The sequence below is a fragment of the Bos grunniens genome, chromosome 29 (genome assembly GCF_055505025.1).
Source record: "Bos grunniens cultivar Pamir isolate PY7600 chromosome 29, Bosgru_T2T1.0, whole genome shotgun sequence".
Lineage (NCBI taxonomy): Eukaryota > Metazoa > Chordata > Mammalia > Artiodactyla > Bovidae > Bos > Bos grunniens.
This window is the reverse complement of record NC_141193.1, coordinates 12039874-12059586: the sequence shown is the minus strand read 5'-3', so window position 1 is coordinate 12059586 and position 19713 is coordinate 12039874. Positions and strand designations below refer to the sequence as shown.

At 43.7% G+C, this 19713-nt stretch overlaps 1 protein-coding gene across 1 annotated transcript; it reads right to left on the bottom strand.

Moving 5' to 3' along the window:
• Positions 1 to 7549: 7549 nt before the first annotated feature.
• On the bottom strand, positions 7550 to 12198 carry LOC147342105 (pregnancy-associated glycoprotein 1-like). The gene is made up of 4 exons (XM_086384107.1): positions 12166 to 12198; positions 10479 to 10672; positions 7754 to 7895; positions 7550 to 7666 (listed from the first exon to the last, which is right to left on the bottom strand). Exons 1-4 carry the CDS (start codon positions 12196 to 12198, stop codon positions 7550 to 7552), a joined length of 486 nt encoding a protein of 161 aa, XP_086240233.1.
• Between the last annotated feature and the right edge of the window lie 7515 nt (positions 12199 to 19713).

The following is a 19713-nucleotide window of genomic DNA, read 5'->3' as shown; positions in this document are numbered from 1 at the left end:
GCTCCTTGGAAGAAAAGCCATGAAAAACCTGACAGCATACTAAAAATCAGAGACATTATTTACCAGCAAAGGTCTGTATAGTCAAAGCTATAGTTTTACCAGAAATCGTTAGTGGATGTGAGAGTTGGACGATAAAGAAAGCTGAGTAACAAAGAATTGATGCTTTTAAACTGTAGTGTAGGACAAGACTCTTGATAGTCTCTTTTACTGCAAAGAGATAAAACCAGTCCATGCTAAAGAAAATAAGTCCTGACTGTTCATTGGAAGGACCAATGTTGAAGCTGAATCTCCAATACTTTGGCCATCTCATGTGAAGAGTTGACTCATTGGAAAAGACTCTGATACTGGGAGGGATTGGGGGCAGGAGGAGAAGGGGACGACAGAGGATGAGATGGCTGGATGGCATCACTGACTCGATGGACGTGAGTCTGAGTGAGCTCCGGGAGTTGGTGATTAACAGGGACGCCTGGGTGCTGAGATTCATGGGGTCGCAAAGCGTCGGACACGACTGAGCGACTGAAATGAACTGAACTGAGAGACTGAACTGAAGTGAGGTATAGAGGACACCAGGGAGCAGGCAGAAGTCTTTGGGGTCCAGTCAATCCTGTGGCCCTGGTGGGAGTGGTGAAAGATTTAGGTGGAAGGGGAGGCTTCCCATCCTCTGGTGCAGGTCCTTGAATCCAAGGCAAGGAGCACAAGATTTTGAATGTATTACCAAATATTGTTTTCTAAAAAAAACAAAAAACTGTTTTCTGCAGGAGTGAGAACTTTGACTGAGTCTGTTCTCTAGATTTTACTGAGGGATGAGGAAGGTTTCTGGAGTGGGCTGAGTCTGCAAAAATTAGGTGACCAGCTGCTGGAGGGCCAGGATTATGGTAGACATTCTGCACTAGACGGAAAACAAATCCAGAGAAAAAGTGTCCCTTCTGGAGTATACATGCCAATGTATCACATTCTTTCAGCAGATCACTTCAATGGTTTTTTGGGGCAAGCAAGAAATGCATAATGGGTGGCTTGCTTTTGTCAATTCCTGTGGGTAGTTAGATGACTAAATGTTTGGTTACTTAATTGCATGGCTGGAATTATGCTTGGGAAAGAAAACTAGATGAGGTCCACATATATTTCATCATTAAACAGCAAGCATAGGAGGTTACTAAGGCAACTGTAGGTAATTTAAACATGAAGGGCCAAATGGGGAAGGATTCATTTAACAGGCTGAGATTGGATGTGCAGATCGCCATAGTTGTTGCTGTGACAAGTAGCCATAACAGCTACTTGCTGCTATGCTGGAGATGTGGGAAACTGACAAGAGACCAAGAGCCTTTATGACTTTCCTTGCAGTGTGATTTCAGGGGAGAAGTAGATGACAAGGAAAGGATGACTGGTAAGGCTGAGGAAGGGAGTAATCTGAGCCAGTAATCAGTAGCTCTTGTGGGAGCCCAGAAAAAAGAAGCATCGGCTCAGTCAGAGTTCTGGGTCAGGGTTCAGAAATAGATGTCATTTGGCTTGAAACAATCTTTAGCCTTGGGGATGGCAGCCATAGCGTCTACACAGAAGACTTTCTTCTCCTAGGTGGCAGAATAATTCATATTTGTTCCAGACTTAGGAACCCAGAAAGCCCTCTCAGGGTCATTTGCTCTTTGCAGGCACATATGCAATCTAGAAGGTGGAATTGTCATCATGTGCCCATTTTCCAGATGAGAAAACTGTGGTTAAGAGACTTGATCAAGCTCGCACAGCTAAGCATGTGAAAAGCCAAGCACAAACCCAAGGTAACAGTCCTCAAATTGTGTGTTTTTGTTCCACACCCACTGGGAGTGGTAGGTGGTGATCTGGAAACAATGCTTAGGCAGAAACAAACAATATTCATGTTTAAATTAAAGAAAGTAAGGAAAACCACTAGAACATTCAGCTATGACCTAAATCAAATCCCTTATGATGATATAGTGGAGATGAAAAATAGATTCAAAGGATTAGCTCTGTTAGCCTGAAGAACTATGGATGGAGGTTTGTAACATTGTATGGGAGGTGGTCATCAAAACCATACTCAAGAAAAACATATGTGAGGAGGCAAAGTGGCTGCCTGAGGAGGCCTTAAAAATAGCTAAGAAAATAAGAGAAGTGAAAGGCAAAGGAGAAAGGGTAAGATATAACAAATGGAATGCAGACTTCCAGAGAATAGCAAAGAGAGATAAGAAAGGCTTCATAAGTGAATAGTGCAAGAATTAGATGAAAACAATAGAATTGTAAAGACTATAGAACTCTTCAAGAAAAGTGGAGATACCAGAGGAACACTTATACAAAGATGGGCGCAAAAAAGGACATAAAAGTCAAAGACCTAACAGAAGCAGATGAGATTAAGAAGAGGTGGCAAGAATACACAGAAGAACTGTATAAAAATGGTCATAATGACCAGGATAAGGATGATGTTGGGGTCACTCACATAAAGCCAGATATACTGGAGTATGAAGTCAAGTGGGCTTTAGGAAGCATCACTACAACTAAAGCTAGGGAAGGTGATGAAATTCCAGCTGAGCTGTTTAAAATTCCTAAAGAATGAGCCTGTAAATGTGCTGCATTCAATATGTCAGCAAATTTGGAAAACTCAACACTGGCCACAGTGCTGGAAAAGGTCAGTTTTCATTCCAATCCAAATGAAAGGCAATTCCAAAGAATGTTCAACCTATCCTGCCATTGTGCTCATCTCATTTGCTAGCAAGGTAATGCTCAAAATCCTTCAAGCTAAGTTTCAACAGTACATGAACTGAGAACTTCCAGATATACAAACTCGTTTGAGGAAATAAAGATCAAATTGACAATATCCATTGGATCATAGAGAAAGCAAGGGAATTGCAGAAAAACATTTCCATCTGCTTCACTGACTATGCTAAAGCCTTTCACTGTGTGGACCACAACAAACTGTGGAAAATTCTTAAGGAAATTGGAGTACCAGATCACCTTACCTTTCTCCTAGCAAGACTCTATGTAGGTCAAAAAGTAGCAGTTAGAATCAGACATGGAACAACTGAAAGATTTAAAACTGGGAAAGGAGAATGACAAGGTATACATTGTCACTTTGGTTATTTAACTTATATGTAAGCTACATAATTCAATATGCTGGACTGTATAAATCCCAAGCTGGAATCAAGATTGCTGGGACAAGTATCAACATCCATAGATATAAAGATGACACTACCCTAACAGCAGGAAGCAAAATAGAGCTAAAGAGCCTCTCGATGAGGAGAGGAGATGAAGAAACTAGCTTAAGGTCAATATTCAAAAAAACGATTCACAAAAAGACACTCAACATTCATGGCATCCAGTCCCAACACTTCATGGCATATAGATGAGGGAAAAGTGGAAACAGTGGCAGATTTTATTTTCTTGGGCTTCAAAATCACTATGGACCTTGACTGCAGCCACAAAATTAAAAGACACTTGCTCCTTGGAAGGAAGAAAGGCTATGAAACACCTGCACAGTGTATCAAAAAGCAGAGACTCACTTTGCTACAGAGGTCTGTAGTGTCAAAGCTATGGTTTTTCCAGTAATCAGGTACAGATGTGCGATCTGGACCATAAGAAACAGTGAACGCCAAAGAATTGAGCTTTTGAACTGTGGTACTTGAAAAGACTCTTGAGAGTCCCTTATACAGCAAGGAGATCAAACCAGTCAATCTGAAAGGAAATCAACCTCTGACCCCTGCTGTCTCAGCTGAGGCATCAACTGAGGGCCTCCAGGTGGACAGAACGGATGCTTCCACTGAAAAAGTACCTAACCATGGCAGCTCCAAGCAAATAGTTTGTAGCCTCACCCATGGAGAAGCTCAGAAATGCTGAAGGCTCTGTGTTCCCTGGGTCTCCTGATAACATGGTTGCATTCTCCCCAGCAGCACTGGAGGCCAAGGAAGGGGCATTCTGGGCCCTGGAGGAGGGGGATGGCTCAGGGATCCACTGGGGCCACCGCTTACCAAGTAGGACTGGAAAGGACAGAGCAGGCATATGTGGCAGAGACCTGGTGACTGGGTGTTGGACAAAAGGGAACCAGCTCTCCATTAAGTACCTCATCCAAACTCCCCTGGAGGAGAAGCCCAGTGATAAGTTCCTCTGAGATGGGATGAAGAGAGTCTATTTCATTACCCCCTTATAATTTCTCTGAATGAGGAGGTGGTGGAGTTGGTGGGTAATCACAAACTGTTCCATGGCCTGGACTATCTCCCAGTTGCTTTCTTTGGGGCTGCCTCTCCCCAGCTTCAGTCATGTAGTTCTGGAGGAAATTGACAATCATGTGTGCTACTGGGTCAGGGCCACAAAACCGTGTAAAGTCAATCATAGGACCCCATGGCCCTGCCAGGATGGCTAATCTAGGACTGTACATGTGATCTGAGGTGGGTCATTCAGAGAACACCCTCGAACTCTGATGTCTTCAATCTTTTCTTTCCTTATTGGAGATGCCTTCAGGATATAAAACCCTAGGGCAGGTAGCTTGGACTCCCTCACTAGGTGTAGAAGCTTTAAGGAAGAAAGTTGTCAGGCTAAGACCGTCAGAGAAGAGGGAAGGGAAAGAGCGAGGGTGTGAAATAGAGAATTGATGACTTCTGATTTCTTGGGTCCAGTCACATAGACCTTTGCATTTGCTCTGAGTCTTGTGTCCTGGATTCCCAGAATCATTTCAATGAGTCTCCCTTTTTATTGAACCCAGTTGGAGGTGGGTTCCTCTCAACTGTGATTCAGATTTTGTTCTCTATCCTTCCCAACCATGGTACACCTCCCAGACACAAACAGAGGCACCTGTTTGCTTCAGCACCATTATGAGTGAAAGCCTTTTTATTCTTTAATGAGAATAGGGTGTGCAGACCACCAAATACAGTTCACCAGCATCCTGGGCAGGAGTACCCTAAGTGTGATTTAGTGTTTGCTCAGAGTGGCCTTACTGATTCCTGAACAACTCCAAGCATTTATACTGCCTGTGCCAGGTCAATCCTGTCATTTCCTTGATCAAAGACTGAGAAATACAACCTCAGGAAGATGTCACCCAGGATCCAGGCCTCTCTAGATGTCCTCTCTGTGTTCTCTTTAACGGTGGTATAGCAGTGGCCTCTAGAATCCTGGAGAACTCAGAGACACACACCAGTCAGCCTGAGCCCTTACCTGCGACTTCCACAAATATCCAGACCCAGCACAATTCTTGGTTTTATGTCCCTCTTTTGGTAAGTATCAAGGGATTTTTGCAATAGCAGGGGATATGAGAGTTCATCCACAACCAAAAAGGGGCAAGACATGAGGTCCCCATGAGGAAAGGTGTGTCAGAGGGGAGGACTGGGAGTTGGGGATACAGAGGAATGATAAAGAACAAAGTCCTACTGTCAAGCATAAGGAAATATATTAAATATCCAGTCATAAACCACATGAAAAATAATAAGAAAAAGAATATGTATTTCTGTATGTGTATAACTGAGTCACATTGCTGTGCAGCAGAACTTAATGCAACACTGAAGATTAGCCACACTTCAATGGCAGAAAGTGAAGAGGAATTAAAAAGCCTCTTGATGAAAGTGAAAGAGGAGAGTGAAAATGTTGGCTTAAAGCTCAACACTCAAAAAACGAAGATCATGGCATCTGGTCCCATCAGTTCATGGGAAATAGATGGGGAAACAGTGGAAACAGTATCAGACTTTATTTTTTGGGGGCTCCAAAATCACTTCAGGCTTGAAACTAAAAGACGTTTACTCCTTGGAAGGAAAGTTATGACCAATCTAGATAGCATATTCACTTTACCAACAAAGGTCCATCTAGTCAAGGCTATGGTTTTTCCACTGGCCATGTATGGATGTAAGAGTTAGACTGTGAAGAAAGCTGAGCACCGAAGTATTGATGCTTTTGAACTGTGGTGTTGGAGAAGACTCTTGAGAGTCCCTTGGACTGCAAGGAGATCCAACCAGTCCATTCTAAAGGAGATCAGCCCTGGGTGTTCTCTGGAAGGACTGATGCTAAAGCTGAAACTCCAGTACTTTGGCCACCTGATGCGAAGAATTGACTCATTGGAAAAGTCTCTGATGCTGGGAGGGATTGGGGGCAGGAGGAAGAGGGGATGACAGAGGATGAGATGCCTGGATGGCATCACCAACTCGATGGACATGAGTTTAAGTGAACTCCGGGAGATGGTGATGGACAAGGAGGCCTGGCATGCTGCAATTCATGGGGTCGCAAGAGTCGGACATGACTGAGCGACTGAACTGAACTGAACTGAACTGAATAAAATTTTTACAAAAGGAAAACAATGTCCATAGTTCTCCTCTCTCCCTGTTTCTTTCCTTCTGACTCCTGCTCTTTGTTTTCTCTGCAGAGAATGCTGGTTCTCCTCCTGCGTCCCCACAATCCATACTTTATTTAAAAACTTTATTTTGTATTGGAGCATAGCTGATTAACAATATCCTGAGTTTCAGGTGGGCAGTAAATGGACTCAACCATATATATCCATGTGTCCTGGTCCCAAAAATACCCCTCCCATCCAGGTTGTCATATAATTAAGCAGAATTCCCAGTGCTCACAGTAACTCATTGTTGGTTATTCATCTTAAATAGAGCAGTGCCCACAACACGTTCTTGGAAACTTAACTCAGGAACTCTGGGAAGCCTCCTTCGGCCTACACTCACCCTCTTTGGCCACTCCAGGCTTGGGTGGGTAATGTACTCTTGTTCCCCATCCCCACCATCTGTCCGTAGCCCTCATCACCCCGGGTAATTACCCAGTGCCCCAGTGCAGAGCACCTTGGGATGCCATTTGCATGGAATCCAGTGCAATTTTTCCTAGAACCGAGATTTCCTAGAATCCAGTGCAATTTTTCCTCTACATGGCTCCATGAGTTTACAGTTTTAGAATTCTTGAAATTCCCTCCCTTCCTCAAAGCCTTCTTTCAGCCCATCAGCCAGCTCTGAACTCCCACAGGGAGCTGACATGAAGCCTCCACCCTCTGCCGGGGCTGAACAGTTACTGTGCACACTTTATTCACATTAGCATCCAGCCTCCCCACAGAGGGGTCAGGTATCCCAACTCACAAAGGGGGCACCCGACCAGAGCTAGGAGAAGATGCATCCGAGAACTAGGGTGACCATGTAATTTATCATCCAAACCAGGAAAACTGCGAGAAGGAAAGGGAGACTGTTAATCCCTATGGTGGGAGGGCACACTGGGAGTGTCCCCAGTCATTCTCCTTGTCACATGACTTGTTTCAAGGACCGCTAGAGCTGACTTTCTTTGTTCATCCGTCTGAGAATTCAGATTGAACTGAAGCTTTTTGAACATTGAGGACCTGAGTGTTCCCTCTCCTTGTGACTCCCACCATGCAGGCATGACGTGGTGTCTCCACATTTATTTCAGGATGATCAGTGTCCCAGACTGCCCTTTACTCTTAAGTGGTTCATCTTGTGGGAGGCTCTGGCCAGCCCCTGGGCTCAGCAGCATCTGTAATAGTGCGAGATGGCCTGAGAGGGTGCCTTCCTTCCAGCAGCAGCCCAAGGGTTCCTGCAAGATCCTATTTGAGAACCACCCTTCAGGGTACTCCCCTTAAATTGAGGATGTAGGCTTGAACTGGAACTGGGTAGTTGATGCCGTTGATGGTGAAGATAATAGAGGGCAGGGTACTGACCACAAAACATGAAACGTAGTGCTGTTATACAGAGAGGGAGAGAAGTTGGCCCTGGAGATGCTTCTTGTGTGTGGAGACTGGGAGTGACCCTGGGGCATGACCCTTCACCTCAGAACCCCGTGGCATGGCGCTAATGAGCTTCTGGATGTTATTGACCAGTCTTCTTAGGCCAATGATCAGTGATGTCCCGGTATCCACAAGTGCCTCCCGGCCGCCAGAACAAACAATAATCCTTCTTTTCATGGAGATGCTGAGAGACAGTGTGACAAAGCGGGCATCAAGGCCACTCTGAGTCTCCCCAGAGCTGCCTCCTTCCCGACTATCTTCTAAACAGCCCTTTGTCTCTTGCTGTCTTTTCCTTTGCTCCCAACATAACACCTTCCTTCACATTCTTGAATGTGGTACTTGATTACACCAGGCTCTTTTGTACCTTGACACAAGCTGGTCTTCCTTCCTAGAGGAGCCCCCTCCCCTTTGACTAGAAAATTTCTTCTCATCTTCCAGATTCTAGCTTAATTGTCATGGTTTCAGGGAAGTCTTTCCCCTGGTGTTTATCAGTCTCCTTTCTTGACAGTCTCTTTATAGACACTTCCTCATGTCTAGCATGTACCAAAGTCACAATTCCCTATATGTGTGTCTCATTTCTGTGTATCTGCCTTCTTAGATGGGAGGGCGAGTTTTATTCTCTTTACCTTCCTAAAGTGCCTGGCACACTGTGTATGCCCAAGGCTTCTCTGTTCAGTGAGTGAATGAAGACAGTGTGAATAATGAATGAGAAACATCCAGAGAGCTGTATCGTGTGGGGAACAAATAATGGGTCAATCACAGACTGAAGATGGAGGTTTGCGAGGGCAGCAGATTCTCATAGTGGTGGGATAGACGGGCTCCTCTGGGAGAGGGTGTCTGCCAGCACTGCTCCTACAACCAGCTCAGACCCTGAGACCCTGGCCAGGAAATACATGACTAGCCCACAGAACCTCCAAAGGATTGGTCAGCTTTTGTCTGAGGGTATCACACAGAATCCTATCAATTATGCCTCTTGTCCTCGGGTCATTCCTGGATCCCAGCTTCCTGATTCTGTGTTATAGCCCCTGCCCCACTGTGTGCCCATGAACATAGGGTGTCTTTTTTATTATTTGCTTTCATATCTTATGACTTCAGCAAATCTTTCTACACTGCTCAGTAATTGCTCCTTTAGGAGACCAGTTTTCCCCATTTGCTCAGGATTTTTCCTGTTTTTAAACTGACATTTATCTGTACTGAGAACGTCCTATGTCCGAGGTAGCCCCAGACAGTTGGTCATCTTATACGTCTGTTCAGGCTGGAGAAATTCTCCCTAATCCTCTGTTCGCCACACTGTAGAGTCCTCTAACCATGCTCCATGCCTTACAGGGCAGTGGGTGCAATCCTCTTCCAGCTGCACAGACCTCTCCGGACCCTTTTAGGACCCTGGTCAGAGCCCTGGTCAGAAGGCCTGGGGATTATGAACCCATTGGTTGTTTGTATATCTATCTGCTTGGGTGTTTGTTTGTATGTGTGTTTGTATGTGTGTTTATATGTGTCTCTGTGAGTGCTTGTGTGTCTTGACTAGATATGCATGTTTTTATGTATCTTTGTGTAGGTTTATATGTATCTGCTTGTGTGTTTCCAAGTGTCTGTGTGTCTGTCTGTGTCATTGTGGGTGGTGTATATGTCTGTTTGACTGTGTGTTTGAGAATGTATTTGTGTGTGTCTGCCTGTGTCCGTATACAGTAGCTGGAGCATTATTTGGGCCGACCCTCAGAGGGAGAGGCTTACCTGGCCATGTGTAACTCCAGTCTCCGGCATGGATCAATGGTACCCAGTTGAGCGCTTCCTGGCAGTAGGATTTATCCACCCCACATCATCACACTACCTTTCACCCTGCATGTGTAGGGAGAAGAGAGGGTGGATCCTTGGAGGACAGTAACAACAGCACTGTCTGAGAGCTGTGCTGGTCCACCCATCCAGGCCCTAATAAGGTCCCCATGTACAGATGCAGAAACCGAGTTTAGGAGCGACTGAGATCCAGACTGAGGTTGGCTACTGGCTAATGAGCAGCACAGAGGAGGTTAGAAGCTAAGGCACCTGGCTAGGCTCCACTCTTTATATCTTCTGAAGATGCCCTACCTCCTGCGACCTGAGTGCTTGACACACTCAGAGGACACAGTGTTGAAGCATAATCGTTTTCTCCTTGTCCAGCTTGTCATTTTTCAGGAAAATCAAAACCTGGGAGTGCTAAGGAAGTGGGTTCAGGTCACCCAGAGTTGGCTCTGCTGGCCTGTGACCTCTACTGTTCAAAGTGTCCCACACTCAGAATGGACCACACCTCTGTTCTCCCTGTATTGAAATGCCTAATATTTCTTGAACAAGGGGTCCCACATGTTTGTTTTGTGTCCAACACTTTCATTTTCACTGGCTCCTGCAAATTGGGTAGCTGGTCCTGGGCTCCCAGTGGAATGCGAAGGAGGAAGGAAAGATATCCACCATCCTTCTCCTTCCTTCCTGATCAAATTCATTAGCAAATGGTATTGCTTTTTTCTCCAACTTGTTTCCTGTTGCCTTCCATTAGTCTTCCTCCTCACTTAAACCCCTAGACCAACTTCCCGGTTTTTAGCCCAGGAGCAGGGTTGTATTCCAATAAAATGTTATTTATAAAAGCCAGTGGTGAAGCCAGGTACAGCCAAGGGGCTAAATTTAACCGGGGTTAGATTATCTCTCAGTATACTTCTTTATCAAGTGTTCTGTAATTTTTGTGCAACTGAAAGCATCTTAAAGCTAATTTGGAGAAAGGGATTGTCCATCTTAGACTTACTTGCTCAAGTAGAAGGCAAAAACAGGCCCAGAAATGGCACCTTGATTCTTCAGGTAGTCAAAGATGGAGATGGCTCCAAAGATGGATATGCTGGAATAATTCAAGTCCAAGATGCCATCAAAAGGTGCACCCTCACACCCGTATTCCACAATGCTTAGACCAAACAGCTGGTCAGTACTTACAAGGTCCCTGATCTGTGGGAGAGAAGAGTGTTCCCACTTACAGATATGTGAGGTGGGGCTAGGACTGGTCTGGGGTGCATTGCCATTAAAACCTCAAAGAAGAAATGAGGCTGGGCTGTGTCTTTGGTGGACCTCAGACGGTTAGACCAAGCTGGGAGGGGAATTTGGGTTCCCTTTGTGAGAGGCTGTGAATTTTAAAACATCTGCCCCTCTGAAAAACACCACCAGAGTGAATCAAATTGGTCTGTGGCTTCTGTCCAGGTGGAGCAACCAAGAGTCAGGTAAGGACCCATTGGTACCCCTTTGTGGACAAAATGAGTTGAGAGCAAGGTAGCCTTCTCTGGCATCACTATGACCTAATAACAGGAATGGACTGAATTCTCTAAGGTACTGTGGATTCTGCATCCATCCAGGAAGACGGAAGCCAAAAACACAGTCTTGCTTGCAGGGATCTATGAAACTACTGCCTGAGATTCACTTTGGAGATATGTGTGTATTTGTGCAAGTGTGTATGAGAGAGAAAGAGCGAGAAGGGAACTACTCAAGTAATTTGTGGAGGCAGGCCATATGTTTTATTAGACTCTCAAAGGCACCCTAGAGTGAGAACTCATTTATCAGGCCCCTTGACATCTCTGGCCTCCAGTGTCCCACTATGGATAGCTGAAGCCCTTGACTGCCCCCAGGGTCCCCAGATCAGTAGTATCCTGTCCCTAAACACTCTACAGCAACTTCAGTCCTGAAAAGCCAACCCAGCTCCACAGTTTACCATATGTGTGATCTCATCAAGGCCCTTGCTGTCTGCACCTCAGTTTCCTCATATGTCTCATGAGTTAATCAGACCACCTGCTGTGTGGGGTTGTTGCAGGATTAAACCAATTATTATCTGAAACGGCCAGGAACAGTCTGTGAATATAAATGTGGGTGCTTTTCCCCCTTTTCTCACTCCCAGAAAAATGAACCTTGAACTGCTCATGGGCAGTTCAGCTGCAAGTCCACACCTCAAGCCACTCTCTGTGTTAGGTAATCCAATGCTCGTGTGTCACCATGGGCACTGCCTCCCCAGGGACAGGATCCTGTGGGTAAGATGGCCAATATCTATGGGAGTTAGGCTAGGAAGGGTCCTGCCAGATGGTCCTGCATCTGTTTTGCAAGCAGAGGTCACTCCATAGCCAGTCCTGATTCAGCATTTGTTACACTGTTACCCGAACTGTGTCATGAGCAACAATTCCTTTCATCCTGCCAGAAGATATCCACAAGATATTTTATATCATCCAACAACTGTACAAGGAAGAACTGTGTGCTAGGCTCTGGGTTAAAGGCTTCAAAGTCAAAGTTGATCAAGATAAAAGTAGACTTTATCTTAAGAGTGCTAGAAGTCAAGTTCTCACAAACTCATGGCTCCAGGAGGCAGGAGATATGATACTAGGACTAGGTGGCCTTGTTGGAATCTGGGCAGCACAGGCCTTACCTCTCTGGTAAGGCTTACCTTACCAGAGCAGGCTTACCTCTGGGAGCAGCCTTTCCTCCACTTCACCCATGCTGGAAAGCAGGCCAGTTAGCCGTGTTTTCAAGAGAATTGGAAGTTTGGATATTTATGTGCAATCTACTGATTTTAATGTTAGCAACTAATTTTTTCCCCAAAAAACAGTGGGAATGAAATCTCCGCAGTGATGTGCTGGAATCAGCCTTCAGTCTCTGCAGGTTTTTATTTCTGGCCTAGATTTGGGAGTGTAGTGGGGAAAGAGAGGAATTTAATTCATGTTGGTTCATTTACAAAGAGACTGAATGCATACTGAACATGTGTGTTTCCTTTCTATTTATAAAGAAAGATCATCAGGGACACACAAACCAACAAAATTTAGCTGCTGAAGATAAAGGAATATATTTCTGATATAATTTCCCCATATGGCCTGTGTCATGAAAAATTTTGTCTGCCAAACCAAACATACAAAAAAAATAATTTTGAAATGTCTTCCCAAAGAAGACAAAACAATTGTGGCAGCCAAGTAAAGACAATCATATTTAAAGACTCATCTAGGATTCCCAGGGCCTATTCCTGCATGAGATCTATCCATGACTGTCCCTTGAATACAATAGGAGCCTCTCCTGTTACCCGGTGTGTATAGATTGGGCCCTGTGACTTAATCCTCATTTTTGCATGTTGTTTAAATTCAGTTCTGGTGGTTAAATCCAAACAGGGGGAATATGACATCACTGACAAATGACACACACATATGCCCTTTGAACTCTGGTGTTGGAGAAGACTCTTGAGAGTCCCTTGGATAGTAAGGAGATCAAACCAGTCCATCCTAAAGAAAAATCAGCCCTGAATAGTCACTGGAAAAACTGATGCTGAAGCTGAAGCTCCAATTATTTGTGCACCTGATGGGAAGAATGGACTCATTGGAGAAGACCCTGATATTATGAAAGATAGAAGGCAAGAAGAGAAGAAGACACGATGAGATGGTTGGATGGCATCACCAACTCGATGGACATGAGCTTGAGTAAGCTCCGGGAGTTGGTGATGGATAGGGAAGCCTGGCATGCTGCAGTCGATGGCGTTGCAAAGAGATAGACATGACTGAAAGGACTGAACAAATTGAGAACAAAGAGACTGATAAATCTAATTGCATCAAGTTGGTGACTAGCTGCCCATAATAACACATTACTTAAGTGGCTTTAAAATTCAGAATTATGACTACATTCAGAGTGGAAATATCTTCTAAGGAAAAAACAAAAATCCTGCCCATCCAAAAGAAAACCAAAGAAAATCAAAGAAAAATAGGAAAGAAATCTGAAACTATATTCAACAACTTATTGTTCCTCATAACTTCTGTTATTATGACAGAATCATATGTATATTAACAGGTAAAAGCAAGACAATACTTAAAACTAATGTTACGAAGTAAGCCTTTCAGTGGCTAGAAAAACAAGTTCACACAAAACATAAAGAAGTTTAATTCAAACCCTGCTGTCTTAAATCTTGAACTGAAAGCATAAGTTTATACCAACTAAATATATTCATTTTTATTTTATTTTTTTAAGGAAAATGTATACTTCCTACTCTGACCACTGTAAAGCCTACAAGCAATGGCAACTTGATAACAGTGACTATTCTGAGGTCTCACATGTAGCTTCTAAATACATTTCCCATCAGACGATGCATGGATTCTTAAAGAGATGGCTGATTTCAGGACTGGGTAAAGAAATGTGCAAAATAATCTTGGGGATCGTGAAGGATCGGAAAGCTAAGGGACATCAAAGACCAATGGGGACTGGACAGAAAGTTTAGGAATCCAAATGAAAAGGCCAAACATCTACCAGTTTGTTGGGAAGAATGATGTTTCTGCTTCTCAACACATGGTTTATGTTTGTCATAGCTTTCCTGCCAAGAAGCAAACATCCTCTGATTTCATGGCTGCAGTCACCATCCACAGTGGTTTTAGAGGCTAAGATGAAGAAATCTGTCACTGCTTCCACCTTTTCTCCTTCTATTTGCCATGAAGGATGGGGCTATATCCTATGATCTTAGTTTTCTAATATTTAATTTTAAGCTGGCCAAATGTGTACAAATGTTAATGGGCAACATCTAATTTGTCACTGTGATAGATTGCCAGGGCACCGACTCAGCATTCTGAGCACTGAGAAAGGAAAAAAAATCATCATATTTATGCTATTTTTGTTTCTATTAAGCATAGGTTACGTAACTACAAACAGTTCCAGGAAAACAAGCTAGACTGACCCCTCTGGGGGTGACGAGAGAATGATATAGAGCAGTTATAATACAGATGAAGCCTCACTCACTGGCCTGCAGCTCAGATCCTGCTGTGGAGGTCTGATTCCTAATAGACCAAGGACTGGTACTGGTCCTGGCCCACTGTGCTAGTATTGTGGACTCCTGCTCTAAACCCAATAGTGGGACATTCTGTAAGACAAACCGCCTTGCTTCCTCCCTGTTTCTGAACAAACAAATGGCATTAAAATTGGGAGAGGAACAGTTATTTAGTCGTAAAGGAGAACAACCAAGTGCAACATATGAACACATTCCTTCAATAAACAGTGAAAACTGCTTTTTGAGAATCAGGGAAATTTGTACATGGACTGGATATTAGGTGTTGATTTTACTGGGAACAAACGAACATTTTTTTTCACATCCTATCATTTTACCCCAAATACTCATTATGTATATTTTGTGAAATGTTCATCTTGTCCCTAAAACACTTCAGGAAAAATGAACAAGGAGTAAAAGAGAGAATGAAATGAGGGTCTGTCTTGATTTAAAAACAGAAAAGCATAGCTGTTATGGATTGAATTGTGTCCACCCTTGACTCCCAATGTGATGGTATTAGGAAGTAGGGCCTTTGGGAGGTACGCAAGTTGACATGGGGTTTTGATGGTGGTCCCTCATGTTGAGATTATCCTCTCCCTCTTTTACTTTCTTATTGTCTCTCTTCCTCCTTCCCTTCCCCCACCACAAATGAGAACATAGCAAGAAGAAAAAGACCTGATGCAAGTCAAGAATGTCTTCATTGGGAACTCAATTGTCCACAATCTTGATGTTGCATAGTCTCCAGTCTATGACAACCTATGGGACTAAGAGGTTAGTTTTGTAGTTATTGATGCTGAATGATGAAATATAGGGTTCATGACACTCTTCTTTCTTATATTTATTATGTTTGAAATCGTTTGGTAGTAAGAAGTTTATAGAATGAAGTTTCTGTCTTAGTGATACCCTGAGAGGCCCAAGATAGCAGATTCAGGCAGGTCAGCGATGAGTGAGTGTTTGGAGGACCACATGTTCCTTACTCCTACTCTTCTCTTGTCATCTGAAAATCATCCCCCACCCCCATACCTGACAACCTTCCTCCAACCCTATCTGCATCTCCACTCCCCTGCTAAGCTACTGAGTCATCTAGTTGGAGATCTTGATTCGTCAGGACAGGGTCTGGAAGGACAAGTAATGCAGACATCTTAAGAAAGAATGATCTGGGCAGACCCCTCCTTGGTTTTCCCTTCTTTAGTGCCATCTTCAGGTGAGGGATAGGGCCTGGGTAGAGAGGAAGCCACAAGTGATACTGCAAGGATATTTGCAAGAGAAGGGAGGAGGAATTCACAACCCAATAACCAGGAGGTGGGCAGCTGAACAGGACCCAGGATGGAAGGAAGAAACACTGGGAAAAGAATAGTGCCTACCTAAGGGCCAGACCTACCTGAGTCTTCCTGTTAAACTTGGAGGTTGTGTCCTTCCTGCTTTAATTTCTGCTCCAGATGTGGAGGGGCTAGAGCTGTACTCACTGCTAATGAGTCACAGGGAGATGGACAGCCTGCCCCAGGAGCCCTTTGATTCCACTCTAACTGTGGGTATCATCCCAAGCCAGAGAGTAAATGGCAGGTCATCCAAAAGAATACCTACTTTAAATAGTATTTAAAACACTGCAAAATTTGTCTAAGAGTCCTGGCATATCTTGTTCCCAGAATTTTTTAGGAGAGATGATTCGTTAGCCTAATTTGGGTTCTGCTGAGGAATCTACAAGCTACCCCATTGGTAACTTCTGGCTTATAACTACCTGATCCCAGCCCAGGGACCCAGGAACTCTGGTTCCCAAGCTATGAGACTTCCAGGAAGGGAAAGATGAGAGAAAGCTCAATTGCATCCACTGCTGGATAGCTCTAAGATGTCTTCAAACACCAGAGTGGAAGCTCCTTTCCCTTTGCCCCTCAAGTCTGGTTCCGATTTTATCAACAGACCTGCCTCCATGTAGCAGCAGGAAAGCAATATTCAGGGCTGTTTCTTCTGGGTTCCAGGCACAGTGGGTGCCCCCAGCTGTAGTGACCCCAGGAGGCAGTCCTGCAGGTGGTGACTAACTCACTCCCAACTCAGAATCCAAAGAGCTCCTGCTCCTCATTCACACAACACAGACCTTGGGTGACTGGATAACATGTACCTGCATTCAAGTGAGAAGCATTCCTTTCTTAGCCTTCTGGTAACTTAGATAAGTGTCTTATGTTTCCTCAGGGAACCCCTCGCTGAGTGAGGCTGGGGTCTGAGACTAGCCTGGATGAAACTGATGTGTTCCCTCTTTGATGCTCAAAATAGACCTTGGAGCTTCAAAGGTCTTGAGAGGGTTACAATCACACTAATATTTTTTCAGGACTTTGCTTTATGAATCTGGTTGGAGAAAACGGACAGAAACACAGGACAAGGTTGGACATCTCTGGGTCCCAGATAACTGTGAGTTCATTTCCAGCCACCAGGCTTCAGAGTCAGATGCTGATGTTATTAACAAGCCACCTTTGAAGAAGGAATAGAGGAAAGAGTTTTTGGGCAGAGAGCAGTGTGGTCAAAGGGCCATGGGAATCACACAGGGCAAGATGAAACAAGAGTCATTACTTGTTTCTTTGCTATATCATTTCTACTCCTGAGAACAAGTACATGGAGATAGTCAGAGGCATTGGTGATGCCCCTAGCACCTGATGCTCCTGGTGAAAATCAGTTTGTGGACACGTCCCTGAGTCCAGAGCGTATTTAGCCACATGATAGCCCCAGGTTCTCCCTTCTTGGGAAAGCTGACGTGGCTCATTGCTGCTAACTCACAACTGAAGCATGGGATGAGGTCATGGTGGTTCACCTGTAGGCCAAGTTCCAAGCATGGAAGGAAGGTTGGCAGTGGAAGGGTAGCCATTTATTAAGCTTGGTTACCTTGGTCCTTAGCAGGGACTACTTCCTACACCTACAATTTTTTTTCTGCCAGCTTTTTGTTTGGCCAGGTCCTTCTCAACCTTTACCATCATCTCAAATGAGTCTCTCTCAGGCTTGCTTTTCCTGGCCACTCCATGCTTACAAGCACAGACCCAGATCGAAAAAGTGTCTATGGATACTTCCCTCCATCAAAACAATAAATTATAGTTACCAATGTGGAAATGTGGGAGAGGGATAAATTGAGAGTTTGAGATTAATATCTGTATACTACTTTATTTAATAGATAATAAACAAAGACCTACTCTACAGTACAGGAATTCTGCTCAATAGTCTTAATAACCTGTACGAGAAAAGAACCTAAAAACAAATGGATACATGTGTATGTATAAAGGAATTAATTTCCCATACAACCAATATTAATACAAGACTGTAAATTAACTATACTCCTATTAAATTAAAAGCTGAATTTTGAAAAATGCTTATGTCTAGAGACTCATGGAGTTCTTTAGACTCTCAGGATTCCAGATATGATGCTGGAGATGGCAGAGTGGGTACAGAAATAGAGACATTATCTGAGGTTGCATTTTCCTGAGCTTTGGTGTCTTTTTGCTTCTAGTGTCACCTTTGATTTGTCTTGGAGGATCTAATATAAAGGCTCTGAGGCACCAGTTCGGTTTTAGTTGAAGGATGAGAGGGAGGCACTATTGGGAGAGTGAAATCCCAGCTCCCTAGTCTTGGGTTGGGGCACTTTTGAGGCATAACTTATGTCCCAAGTTCCCTATGAAAACAGGCTGTATCTTCCCCCTCCAAGACTGGCATGATATCAGACCCAGACTGTTTCATCCTTTTTCATGTCCTGCTTCCCCTGAGACCTCACTGATTTCTCTATGAGAATGTTTTTTAATATAAATTGATTTACTTTAATTGGAGGCTAGTTACTTTAAAATATGGTAGTGGTTTTGCCATACATTGACATGAATTGCCACAGGTGTACATGTGTTCCCCATCCTTAACCCCCCTTCCATCCACCTCCCCATCACATCCCTCTGGGTCATCCCAGTACACCATTCCCAAGCACCCTGTCTCATTCATCAAACGTGGACTGGCAATCCATTTCACATATGATAATATACATGTTTCAATGCCATTCTCCGAAATCATCCCACCCTCACCCTCTCCCACAGAGACCAAAAACTATATATCTGTGTCTCTTTTGCTGTCTTGCATATAGGGTTATCGTTACCATCTTTCTAAATGTCATATATATGTGTTAGTATACTCTATTGGTGTTTTTCTTTCTGGCTTACTTCACTCTAAAATAGGCTGCAGTTTCACCCATCTCATTAGAACTGATTCAAATGTATTCTTTTTAATGGCTGAATAATATTCCATTGTGTATATGTGCCAAAGCTTTCTTATCCACTCATCTGCTGATGGACATCTAGGTTGCTTCCATGTCCTGGCTATTACAGACAGTGCTGTGTTGAATATTGGAATACATGTGTCTCTTTCAATTCTGGTTTCCTCAGTGTGTATGCCCAGCAGTGGGATTGCTGGGTTATATGGTAGTTCTAGTTCCAGTTTTTTAAGGAATCTCCACACTGGTCTCCAGAGTGCCTGTGCTATTGTGTACTCCCACCAACAGTGTAAGAGGGTTCCCTTTTCTCCACACCCTCTCCAGCATTTATTGTTTGTAGACTTTTGGATAGCAACCATTCTGACTGGCATGAAATGGTACCTCATTGTGGTTTTGATTTGCATTTCTCTGATAATGAGCCATGTTGAGCAACTTTTCATGTGTTTGTTAGCCATCTGTATGTCTTCTTTGGAGAAATGTCTGTTTAGTTCTTTGGCCCACTTTTGGATTGGGTCGTTTATTTTTCTGAAATTGAGCTGAAGGAGCTGCTTGTATATTTTTGAGATTAATTCTTTGTCAGTTGCTTCATTTGCTATTATTTTCTCCCAATGTGAATGTTGTCTTTTCACCTTGCTTAGAATTCCCTTCATTGTGCAAAAGCTTTGAAGCTTAATAAGGTCCCATTTATTTCTTTTTTTTCCCCCCATTTATTTCTTTTTGCTTTTATTTCCAATACTCTAGGAGTTGGGTCATAGAGGATCCTGCTGTGATTTATGTCTCAGAGTCTTTTGCCTATGTTTTCCTCTAGGAGTTTTATAGTTTCTGGTTGTACATTTAGGTCTTTAATCCATTTTGAGTTTATTTTTGTGTATGGTGTTAGAAAGCGTTCTAGTCTTGAAAGGTTGTTGTTGAATCACGAGAATACACCGGGATTCTTGGCCCCCGGAGGAGAAGAATTCAATCCGGGGCCAGAGACGAGGCTTGATTGCTCAGAGC